This window comes from Taurulus bubalis (assembly GCF_910589615.1).
Source record: "Taurulus bubalis genome assembly, chromosome: 1".
NCBI lineage: Eukaryota > Metazoa > Chordata > Actinopteri > Perciformes > Cottidae > Taurulus > Taurulus bubalis.
In genome coordinates, this window is record NC_136589.1 from 42,426,822 (window position 1) to 42,439,395 (window position 12,574).

The following is a 12,574-nucleotide window of genomic DNA, read 5'->3' on the forward strand; positions in this document are numbered from 1 at the left end:
TTCAGTTGCTCCCTGGTAGCATTTTACCGTCTAGTTTATCATTTAATTTTTTTCTGCTTTTGGGAAAAATTAAAAAAGCATTGTATGAAAAGACCTCCGAGTCGTCCCTCAGGACGAGGGGTCAGTTTATAGGAAATGGGTTCGTCAAGCGGGAGAATAAAACAATAATTAATTCAGTATTTGTTAACACAAAGAACCAAATCATTGCAGCTTTGAACTCACTTGCAGAGAAACAGGAAGTCAGTTGTTTGGATATTTTAGTTTTCCCCCCTCAGGAGTTGATATTTCAACGCGGTGGAACCAAGCTTTTCTTTTTAAGTTTGTTTCTCTTGTTTTATTCGCAGCATCGTTTAGAAAAGAAAACCCAGCTTCTTAGACAAAGTGTCTGTCTTTGAGTACGTCTGAACCCTCTGCATGCAGTAAAGTGGTAAGATCACGTTAGACGTCTCCTTTTTGTTTCTTTTTAGCCAGTTCAGTGTTTGAGGAAAGATGTCCACTGACTGTGTGTTTTTGGAGGAGGGGAAAAAAAGTGCAATTTGTGTGAGGGTGAAAAGATTTATATTAAAAAAAGAAAATGACAAAAATTATGCTGGCATGTGTCTGGATGCTGAAGTCCTGTTTGATCATAAAATAATCCTGTTGTGATTTTTCCAGATATGGAACCTGGAAGGAAAAAGTCAACCGTAATAACTATTTAAATGTTTAAGTTTGTATGGCTCAAGGTGGCAGGAGAAGCCTGCGCGATAATGGATTTTTTTTTTTTAAAGTTATAACTGAAATTCATATTGTCCACATGATTTGCACCATACATTTTACAATCAAAACAAGATTTTAAAAAGTTACATTATAGGCTACAACATATTAGACTGGCTCTACTTCGTCTGTCTTTTAGCAAGAGTCCAAAAACCAAAGATATTAAAATGACCAGTGGTGCATCTGATGAGTTACAAAGCAAAGTGCACAAATGTTTTTTATTGTGCAAACAGTTTTACCTCCTGAGCTTTATTTAAAGTGAAATATCTAAAATAATCATTGGAGTCCAAAAACAAAGAAACTGGTTCAGTCAAATTCTGAAACTGATTATTTTTCTTGTCAGTCAGGAAAAAAAGCATTTTTTTAACGGACCGGATCCCAAAGCAGTGACTTCAAAACGCTTCGAACAGAAACCAGACGGAACATTTTCTGCTCAAAATCCGTTAATTGACTCATCGAGTAATTGAATATTAAGCTAGTTTTGACTCACTTGAGTCTTGGGAAAAATATAGAAAGGTGAACGTATAACAAACTTTTATTAAACAAAGCATCTTAACAAACAACTTGAGTTTACGGTTCCAGACTAAACTGTTTGTTTTAATCCCACCTTCAGCACTAAAAGCTGCATCTCCACATGTTCTGCTCTTTAAAAAAAAGCAGATGAGGAATTGTCCCGTGTCTCAACCCCACGTGAGGTTTGTTGGTGAAGAACTGGAGCGTTTCGGGCTTCTGCCGAGTTCTCGTTTAGTCAATATAGGAAGCCGTTCAGGGTCCGGTTAAATCCAGGGTGCAGTACCGGGTCCGGTCAGCAGGAGGGGAGCTGCTGCTTGTGGATCCATCTCTTCTTCAGCTTCTCCGCTTTGGCCTTTTCCTGACAGGCTGATCGGACAGAGGAGACGACCGATTAGAGAACAAGCTCTAGATATAAACCCCAAAGTTTCATCTTTCCGATGGTCCTTGAACACATCATGTGCGACAAATACTTCTCAGAGAAAGGAGCCAAAACTAAGCGTACAATTGTGATTTTCATGAAAAACATTTTATTCAACATCTCGTACCGAATGGACCTTTTGATTTAACCAGATTCTGTTCAACATTCAATTCTGAGCAACTAGGAAGCCATGATGGATTCCCTTGAGACAGTCACGACAACAATTCAGTGAAACATGAACTGAACCGAGAGGCTGGAAGTAGAAGTTGTAAAATATATATAAATAATTTAAAGAATATAACACTAAAAAGCCTCTTTTCTATACTGGGGACACTTGGAAAATGTATATAGATTCCTATATTTTTTGCAAAATGAAGGACATTCAACTAGAAATGTATTTGTTTTAATACTTTGATTTATGACATTATAAGCTCACAAACTACATGTTTGAGTTTTCTCTATTTCTAGTCATTATGTGTCTGTTTCCATAGAGAAGCAGAACTTTTATACTGGAGAAAAACGAGGCCAGAAGCATAAAAAAAACAGGGTTAAAGTTTGACTTTGGCGGCCCCTGTGGTCAAACGCGTTAGTGCTTCTCAGCACCAGACTCCCTTGAGAAAACCCCTTAATTTTACTCCAGAGGGGTCGGCCGGCAGCCTGACGTAACTAACTTTATTTTTAGATAAAATCTGTTCACTGAACTCACCCCAGTCCTTCTTCACAAACAGCACGGCCGCGCTCTTGATCGTCCCCGTCTTGTTCTGGAGGGACAGCATCTCGTTGCCTGAAAGCAGGAGGACATGACGGGTGAATGACTTCATCCGACAAACAAACACTGATAGAGTCGTCGATGTGGCCGTCGGGTTCCCAGGAGTCCCAGGAGAACCGGGACACCTACGTGGAACCAGACGGCCGTCACTGTAGCAAGAACGTAAAAAGTGAGACAGATCATCGTCTTCAGACTACTGGCACAGAGTGTAGCTTGCAAGGGTCACAAAACACAACAACACACGTTCACTTCCTGTCAGGCTCTCATTGGCTCCCGACGAACACCACACAATACGAGTTAGCAGACTCATTCGTCTTTTAATAGGATTAGTTGACAAGGAGAATATTGATTGGGACAATAAGTTATTTGATTAAAAATATGGTAATTATTCCATGTTTTTAAATTTGTATTATACTAGCATAAGGTCAATATGGATGTATTCAGTCAGATACAGATCATTTAGTTTCTATTGTTAAACTGTAGATCAGATTTTAGATCAGGCATACTAGACAATTTATGTAAGGTTAGTTTTTTATATATATGATTTTTCTGCTCTAAATTGTTTAAACTGCTGGTGTCAACAGTGAAATATGGAAAACAAATACATCTAATAAAAAAATAACGAACACAAAACACTTCAGAAGCCTAATCAGCTAAATGTGCGGTGTTCTCTAGAAATCATCGAACAATTATTGATTAGTGGTCAAAACATTTATCTACAAACATGAATAAAGGGTTTCTTCTTCTGCATTAGGATTTATGGTATAACTGTTAATGACTGCGTTCAGTTTCCGTAGACACGCGGCACTAAAAGCTTACACACACACACACACACACACACACAGACACACACATATATATATATATATATATATATATATATATATATATATCTTACTTGTGGTCCGGCAGTTTCCCGGCCCGTACAGCCGGGACCGGAGGAAGTCCTCGGCCGCTCGCTGCTGCGAGGTCGCCGCCGCTCGCTTCTTCATCGTCGTCACCGTGTAGTTTCCCTTCAGTCTGAAACAACGACGACGAGTTTAAACTACTTCAACGACCAACTGGACGTTAAACTAAATTATCTTGGAAAATGTGCGTTTACATACTTTCGGGAGTGTCTCAGTTTCTCACTCTTCTCCACCTCGTCTTCTTCAGCCGCTGAGGACAAATAAAACCACATAAGTCGATGTGAAGCGCTTTCGGGGCCAGAGTCTCCTCTAAATGTTTAAAATACATGCGTGGGCACAAATGTGCTTCCGTACATTCGCCCTCAGTCGGTTTCTGCTTCCTGTTTAAAAAAATAAAAGCATGTTGAGTGAGTTTTCGTGACGCAGCGATGGCAGAGAACATGTTCAAAGTGAAAGTGACATTACTTTAAAGGGGCCGAGTCGATTTCCTCCAACACGTCGGCCGGTAAGAGTTTTCTTTTCTATGGGAACGAAGGAGATTTATTTTATTAAACAATCGATTTTATAGCAATATTTTGAAAGGCAAAGGATGCAACATTACTCTCATAATATGACTAAACCGCCATATTAAAAGCCAGAAAACAAACGGAACATTAATTGAAGAAGAAAGTCATTATTTATGGCTCTCTTATTTGTCAACGGGACAAATGCAGCACATCACCGAGTTAATTCTCATTTATTGGCACAAAAAAAAATGTAAATAAATAATTATGTAAACACAAATTAAGTAAGAATTCAATAAGAGTTGGATGCACAATATTTAAACATTTGTAGCCACCATCTGTTCTGAGATAATACATGGATGTGTCTAATTTGTGTTTACTCCAATAGAAGATGTACATATCTACCGCACAGGTATATTAATAAACACCAATATTAATAAATAAGAACACGGACCTTCTGTTCCTGGAAGAACTCTTGTCTCTTCCTCCTCTTCTCTTTCAGCAGCTCTTTATCTCTGCAAACATGGAAATGCAATCAGGTCAAAAAGCTCATATGTACATATAGATCTGTGGTGTCGTGTTTCTCTGTGAGGTAGCTAGATTAGCTACCTTAGCTAGCTAGCTAGCTAGCTACCTTCTGGCGGTGTCCAGCGCCTCCTTCATGCTCCGTAACGCCGCGGCCTTCGCGTCTACGAAGCTCATCTCCTCGGGCGCCTCGTCGTCGCTGGACGTCAGCACCAAACTGAAGCCCTCGGTCCTGTGGTTCATTTCGGCCGTCCTCGTAGACCAAGCCGTTCTCCCACGTTGTTCCTTCGCCATGTTTGGGGCCAGAGCGGAGAGATGACGTCATCGCGTAGCGTCACAAGGGTGGTGACGCTTAAGAAATGCGACGAGATGTGTGGCGGCGCTTGGAGATTAAAACCGGGATTGCCACCAAAATCAATAGTCTCGTTCGTTAGAGCTGCGCCTCGCCTGGAGTCCAGAGAGAGCAGCGGCCGCAGCAGGAGCCGTTGACAATAAACTGCGATCAAGTCGGACAGTTTTCAGCTGCCTTCAAAGTAAACACAGGAAGTCAAAGAAAAAAGTACTTCCTGTTAGTTCCGAACTTTTGTTTACTTGTAGTTTACAGATCACGTTTGGATTTATTCATATGTGTTTGTAAATATATATTTACGTAGAAATGTGTGTGTAGCTGCATCCTTTGTTCTTTTTATGCCTGTGACATACATTACTACTGGTTTTGATGTGTGTTGTATAAATACGATTTTGTATTATCAACCACACAAGATATGTTTTTAGATTAAACATGAGACGAATAGTCAACAATCCAGCGTTAAGTATTACAACTACACATAAAATAAGGATTTTCTCCAACACGTGGTGTTTGCTGTCAGATCAAAGAGCCAATCAGCTCTCTGATGTGGCGAGAGCCAGGCGTCTCCCATCATGCACTGGGCCAAGCAGTCGTTGGAGAGCAACTGCGGCGCCTTTGACCACGTGTGCATGACGTCAGAGCAAGTCGGGACCTGGACTGCGGTTGAATAGTCAAATAATTACCTCCTAACGTCTAACCCTAAGCACTTCTCCTTAACCTCTGTGGAAAACGTGACGGGGTTAAGGAAAGATGGGAAGGAGAATTCATGAGGAGTTAGGAGAAGACAACCGCGGCGTTTGGCAAATCCGACTCCACTTTCCCTACGCGACGGCATGCGCATGTTAGTGACGTCAGTCTGCAGCCAGCGGTGAAACTACAATGTTCCGAAGATGGACTACAAAAAGCGCATCTTAGATACTTCGTCCGTCTTCTTGCAGTGTTGTGTCATAACGACATAAACAACCTGGTTCATAGTATTACTTTAATAACGAGGTTGAATATGAAAGTGAAACCAACGTATTTTTCACAGAGTACAAAGCTACTAAACTGTCTCTTTGTTCAGTTTCAAACATGCTGAATTAAATACATGATCACACTAACGATGTGTGTCATATATGTGTGTCTCATATCCCTTTATGTTGTTATGGTTTATTTACATGCAGATTATAATCTGATCATAAAAATATGCAGACAACAGTTTATGAAACATCACACAACTCGTGTTGACTTGATATGTTTTATTGTAATGTGACAAAATAGTTGATTAAAAAGATGATAATCAGAAACATGACTCAGACTGAAGAGCTCGTCCAGTTTAACTCTTTTATTAAAGCTTCTGTAACTGAAGTCAAATAAAATAAAGAATGAGGGCTGAAGCTGCAGTTCAACACCAGAGAGAATATCAAATACGTCAGTTTGATCACTTTACAGCAGTTTGATCACTTTACAGCAGTTTGATCACTTTACATCAGTTTAATCACTTTACAGCAGTTTGATCACTTTACAGCAGTTTGATCACTTTACAGCAGTTTTTTTCATCAACGTTACGTTTATAGTTTGCCAGCCGGTTTAACAGATTATTGAAAGTATTCCCAAATTATAGAACAGAATCATCTGTTCTCGTGAACGGCCGAATGATACGTCACTTTAAATGTTGCCGCCGCAAGGAATTGTGGGTCAGCATTATCTCCTTTCTTTTCGTAAAGGCAGGTCCAGTAGTTCCTATGCTAAAGGAGCTAAGTTAGGAAGCATTGGAGCTCCTTTCCTTTGCGTTTGGACAATTCGACCGGCTCTGATCATGGTGGCCACTTAGGTACTTCTGGGTCATTTCACTCAGTTAGGAAGGTTCCTAACCAAAATGGACTATTCGACCGCAGCCCAAATCGGACACAAATCTAACCGGCATGCATTGCGCGCCGATCGCCGCCGATCGATTCTGCGCAGAACTGGCTAATCTCAAACGAGCCTATTATAATTATATATAAAAAAATGCAATGTTTTATTTTTGCCTATTAGCATTGCCTAGTAGCAGCTTACAGACACAACAATAAAAATATATAAAAACAACATCCCTGTTGTTTTTATATTTTATCCTATATATTTGTATATACAAAATGAAATTAAAATAACTGGGATAAAAGCTGTACAGCGCAGCGTGTATTAATTTAGGAAATTAAATTTAAACAGTAGAGAAGTGCGAAAATGCTTGCTAGTTTACATTATTTAATAAGGTTCCTGGGTAAATATTATGGGTTCATTTCAATTTGTAGATACCTTCATACGGTTTATTAAAGCTTTTATTTTGAAAACCACGACCGGAAACCCAATCCAAATGGTCGGCAGCAGGTGCAGCATCAGCAACAACAACAACAACGACAACAACGGGATCCATAACGGGACTTAACAGAGAAGCGATGCACCGGCTACTGCTGGCGCTCCTGGCCGCCGCCGGGCCGCCGGCCCTCGGCCTCCCCGGGCCGGACGCCTCCTCCCGGGCGGCCGCGCCCTGCCTGGCCCCGCCGCAGTGGGAGGGCAGATGGGTGGTGTACGACCACAGCAGCGGGAGGAACAGCCGGGCCTCCGTCTCCTACGACGGCCTGACGCAGAGGATCCGAGTCCTGCAGGAGAACCGGAAGCACGCGCCGTGCCAGAGGTGAGGGCTTTAGGGGAATAAAGGGTTATTGTCTGAAAAAATGTGTTATTGTCTTTAATAAAGGGGTTATTGTCTGAATAAAGGCGTTACTGTCTGCCTGTTGCAGTTATTATCTAATGTGTAAGAGTATATGTATTATATATGTGTTTGTATATTTTTTATATATATATATATATATATATATATATATATATATATATATATATATATATATATATATGCATTGTAGAGAGAAGCAGTTTTAATACACTTCTGCATTAATCTCCAGCTGAACCAGAGGTCGCCGCCTGGCTTCACGTCCCCAAAGTGGCCAAAGAATCAACAATAACACATTTTAAAGTTCAATACTCATCATATATATATATATATATATATATATATATATATATATATATATATATATATATATATATATATATATATATCATCATCATATATCCCTCCTCCAGGTTCTATGAGTACATCTACTTGTACCAGAGCATGATCATGTTCCAGATCGACCAGAAGACCAAGGACTGCTCCAAGATGGCTCTCGCAGGGGCCTGGGATCCCTTCGACATCCCAGACAACTCCACCTTCGAGGACCAGTACTTCATCGGGGGCCCCGGGGACAACGTGGAGGTTCAGGAGTGGTCGGACAGGAAGCCTGCACGCCAGCGTGAGTCAGGTTTATTTTTAACGCCTGTGTCTTTTCGTGCCGTCTTTCATGTTGAAATACAGAGAACAGGCCTGGACAAAAAGATGTGAACAACACTGGAAATCAGGGAATTTAATAAAAAATACCGAAAGCAATTGCAAGTGCAGTTACAGGGTTCTTACCATCATGGAAAACCTGGAAAAGTCATGGACATTTTAAAATGGTTATTTCCAGGCCTGGAAAAGTCCTTGAAAAAAATTAAATCCCCAAAGTTTAGTAAAAGTCATGTAAATGTGTTATATTCATGTGTTCATGACGTTCATTTACGCTGAGTTTGAAATAATGAATATGTTTTTAAAAGAAAGACGCTCAGAATATAAGCAGGCATACATACAGGCATCTATATAAATGTTTATTCTTTTAATCAAACTATTGTCTCTCATTCATTTGTGTCATTTAAGGTTTACTTTATGCTTTGTATTCTCATTGTTAGTTTAAATACTAAATTTTCTCACTTTTTCATGTTTACACCCAGATTTCACAAAATGTTTGGTCATGGAAATTTGGTTTAAAGTCCTGGAAAAGTCCTGGAAATCCTTTGGTCAAAATGTGTATGAACCCTGTCAGTAAAATACAGTTATAATAAAAAAGAACAAAAAACGCAAATAAAATGTCTTTAAATATATAAAAAAAATGATTGGAGCACAATGGAATCTATATATCCAACATTTTTCTAAGTGTTATGAATGTTGGAGGGGAAAAAAGAAAACGGAAGCTCTACAACAACTATTGTCACTTTTATGACCTCTCCTCTCCTGAATGCTTCGTTCATTCAATGAGCGTTCGTAGTACATGATGTGTTCAAGGACTGTCAGAAAGATGAAAACTTTACAATAATGATACTGTAGGTCTTGGGTTTCAGAGAGCACCTCTAAGCCAGTGCTCCTGCAGCTGCTTCACAATACAAGTAAAGCCTTCCAGCAGGCCTCACCAGATTTAAAGAGCAGCGGTTTGGTGAAATAAAAACGTCCTTGTCTGCTCGTCTCTCCCCCAGATGAGACCTGGGTGGGCGTTTACACCCTGAAGGACTGCTACCCGGTGCAGGAGACCTACGCCAAGAACAGCAGCGTCACCACCTCCACCCGCTTCTTCAACCTCCAGCTGGGCATCAGCGACCCCGACGTCTTCACCCCGCCCGCCACCTGCCAGTCGGCTCGGCCCGACAGGATGGCCGAGTCTGACTGCTAAGGCTTCGCCGGCCCGCCGCTTTGAACCCGGGACACTTAGCAGCGCCTCGACATCACTCCCTTGTTCACTCGTCCACTACTTCCTAGAGAACAGAACAATAGCATCTATGACATCTGGCACCTTGCCTTTTGGGATGGTGAGCAGAAAGTAGTGTTGTTAGGCTCTTCGTAGTGCGCACACAATAAATGGCGCCGGGTTAATACAACGCACCACGATCGAGCACAGCGTAAAAAGAAAGGAAGTGATTTCAGACGCAGTCTTTTGTCTCGTGGTTCAGAAAATTGTTGGTTAATTTGCTGAAACTGTCGTCCGGACTGCAACCTGACAAACTAGCTTGTTGGGATCCTTCAACAATTAGCTTCATGCTATACATGCAACTTTTAGTGTTGTTGGCATTCGTCATTGCAACCAATTGGTTTTTATAAATTTTTAAGCTACACGGCTAACGAACAACAAACAGTTGGGTGTCAGAAGCGTTGTGACTCCGTTCTGAGGGGAGTTTTGATTTAAATTCCAAATATTCCATCAAACACGGGAAGTTCCTCATCATGAGTGGACGCGATAATAAATTCAAATCAAAGACAGGATGGTTGTTTGTTTCTTTTTTTAGATTCAGGCATATTTTCTCAGACACACAGTGATCTTTTCAAGGTTTAATATGTTTAATATGATAGCTCACATGGAATTCATTTTTCCTCTGAACAATAAAGTAACCAACTGGAAACCAGTAAAAACGTGATGCATTTTTCTTTCAAAGACATCTATTTAACACCTCTATCACCTCTATGACTAAATGGAGGTGAAACTGATCCCCAAAGCATTGATCACAGAGCCAAACGAACATTCAAACAATTCAATTAAACAGCCATAAACTCACAGTCACCTTAACAGTGAGTTAATACGTCAAACACAAACATAATCAGGGAGGAGATACATTTTTGATCAAACGTAATTGAGAATGCGTATTAGTTCTGGGGGAACGTAATTTTTAGGGGACAGGGTTGAGACCTGAGTGGATGAATTTCTAATGGGAGAACTGGGGATGTGTTTTGCTCCTGGCAAGAGTCTCAAAGTCTGGGGTAGTAATGAGTAGTGAGGTCATCGTAGTGTAGTAGGGAGGTCATAGTAGTGTAGTAGGGAGGTCATAGTAGTATAGTAATGAGTAGTGAGGTCATAGTAGAGTAGTAGCGAGTAGTGAGGTAATAGCTTTCTATGTCGATTCCAAACGGGTCACGTATCCAGTCGTCATCCTCAACTCAAGTACAAGTCCACAGAGCTGAAAATGTCCTCTGCAGTCATAGTAGTCGGGAGCTCTCTTGTGCAGAGAAATTGTTCCTGTAAGTCCCCGTCCCACACATGTTTGTACACATGTACACGTAAATGAGTAACACTGCTTTGTTTGTTATGCAAAATGACCATTTGCCCGATTTTATGAGCCCCAGCGCCCCCAAAAATGAGGGCAGAATTGAGAAAATCAGGAGGTCTTTCTCACTCTCAAAGTCCTCGTACTCCCATGAATCAATACCACAATTTTACATGTTTATAACACAATTCAACCATAAAAATGACTCGTAGGACTTGAGCCAAAACCACTGTCAGACAAAGCCTCAGCAAAATATCAACCACATTGCATTTTTTTTCCAGCCAAAAAACTGAAATATGATTTATGGATTAAGGGATACTTGCTTGGTATGTTATTGGTGCATCTGCTTGAGCAGAGCCCGTCTGTTGTGGAACTAGAGGCGTCCAGGGAGAAAGTTAAGGCATTTTTGCTTTCAGCAGACCTAAACCTACGGTTCACGAAATCTGCACTAAACTAATATTTAACTTCACTTAATCAAAGTCATACTGTGCAGGGATACTGTTAACACATAGTGCTATTTTATAGTAGGGGGAAAAGCAATGATATGCATAATTAAAAAGAGGAAATACATCCTGAACGTTTATTTTATTTGTATTATTTCCTGTGTTCTATCTAGGGCTGGGCAAAGTTGAAAATATTTAACTGATTAATCATAAGCATAATGGGATTAATTGCGATTAATCCCATTATGCGCCAAATTCAATAATGAAGCAAAAACTAGTGTATTGCGCGCTTTTATTTTAAAGTTACGTTATCAGAACAATATAACAGGCACTCTGGAGCATCAGCAAGTTAACAACAGTATATAAATCAAAAATATATGCCAGGGAAGAAAAAAAATGATGTATTTTATTTTTGTAATGCTTCTATATGACTGGTCATTCAATTAAATATTGTATTTATTTTCAGATGTTATAGATTATTGTATTCTAATGTAAAACAGCTTAATATCATGCTGAAGGAGGACAGGTATCTCAGCGGCGGCTTTGCGCATGCGCGATTAATGTTCACTCTGGACAGCGCGAGGCTCCTGTGAGACTGACAGCTTGTGAGAGCTCTGTGAGGCGGAGCGGCTCGCGGCAGACGTGCTTCAGTCTCTTGGCAACATTGCGGTCTGTGAGGCTGCGGAAGCGCGCGCGCACACATACGTAAATCGTAAAGTAAAAGCAGTGCCGTTGTATTGCATTTATGGCGTGCATCTTATTTCTTTCTTTTTCTTTTTTGGAATCCAGACGAGAGCAGGCGGTCGCAGCAGGAGGCGCTGTCAATAAACTGCGATCAAGTCGGACAGTTTTCAGCTGCCATCAAAGTAAACACAGGAAGTCACAGAAAAAAATTACTTCCTGTTCGTTCCGAACTTTTATCTACTTGTAGTTTACAGATCACGTTTGGATTTATGTGATCTGTGTTTGTAAATATGTATTTATGTAGAAATGTGTGTGTAGCTGCATCCTTTGTTCTTTTTATGTCTGCCTGTCAAATACATTACTACTGGTTTTGTGTGTGTTGTATAAATACGATGTATAAATGTCCGTCAGTCACATGTCCGTCAGTCACATGTCCGTCAGTCCAGTATCAGTGAGATCGATTTTATGGTTTTACAATCACCGCGGCACGAGGAGGTTTTACATTGAATGCATTACTTAAGCAATAAGGTACGAGAGGCAGTACTGTGTCGTGCAATAACTCCCTTGAACCTCATAGTTGTAGCCACCAAACGCTGTGTATCGCATTTCAGCGACGGAGAAAATAGTCCCGGGACGCACATACGGGACTATAAAACTGACTGCTGATGTTTAGAGAACTTGCCTCGCGTCGGGAAATTACCGACGTAATTATCTCTCACTAGAAATTATCATGATTTTGTGGTCAAACCCTTTTCATTCCTCATCTCATTTTAGGGAGGAAGTGACGTGTATGTTGTCGTTCGTTATG

General features: G+C 40.6%; 2 protein-coding genes across 2 annotated transcripts; one reads left to right on the forward strand and one right to left on the reverse strand.

Moving 5' to 3' along the window:
- Positions 1-1,273: 1,273 nt before the first annotated feature.
- Positions 1,274-4,683, reverse strand: nol7 (nucleolar protein 7; the record flags this gene model as incomplete). The annotated part of the gene is made up of 8 exons (XM_079218366.1): positions 1,274-1,632; positions 2,391-2,468; positions 3,352-3,473; positions 3,560-3,611; positions 3,716-3,741; positions 3,827-3,882; positions 4,319-4,379; positions 4,499-4,683. The coding sequence occupies 8 exons, from the start codon at positions 4,681-4,683 to the stop codon at positions 1,559-1,561; spliced, it is 654 nt and encodes a 217-aa protein (XP_079074492.1). The 3' UTR covers positions 1,274-1,558.
- A 2,455-nt stretch (positions 4,684-7,138) lies between these two features.
- epdr1 (ependymin related 1) lies at positions 7,139-10,004 on the forward strand. The gene is made up of 3 exons (XM_079231497.1): positions 7,139-7,391; positions 7,841-8,049; positions 9,083-10,004. Exons 1-3 carry the CDS (start codon positions 7,153-7,155, stop codon positions 9,274-9,276), a joined length of 642 nt encoding a protein of 213 aa, XP_079087623.1. The 5' UTR covers positions 7,139-7,152; the 3' UTR covers positions 9,277-10,004.
- The last annotated feature ends 2,570 nt before the right edge of the window (positions 10,005-12,574 follow it).

What these genes read in the sequence shown, in the direction of transcription:
- epdr1 (XM_079231497.1), top strand. Translation starts at nt 7,153, where the DNA reads ATGCACCGGCTACTGCTGGCGCTCCTGGCCGCCGCCGGGCCGCCGGCC. An exon ending in AAGCACGCGCCGTGCCAGAG is followed by an intron (nt 7,392 to 7,840) that starts GTGAGGGCTTTA and finishes TCCCTCCTCCAG; the next exon opens with GTTCTATGAGTACATCTACT. An exon ending in CAGGAAGCCTGCACGCCAGC is followed by an intron (nt 8,050 to 9,082) that starts GTGAGTCAGGTT and finishes TCTCTCCCCCAG; the next exon opens with ATGAGACCTGGGTGGGCGTT.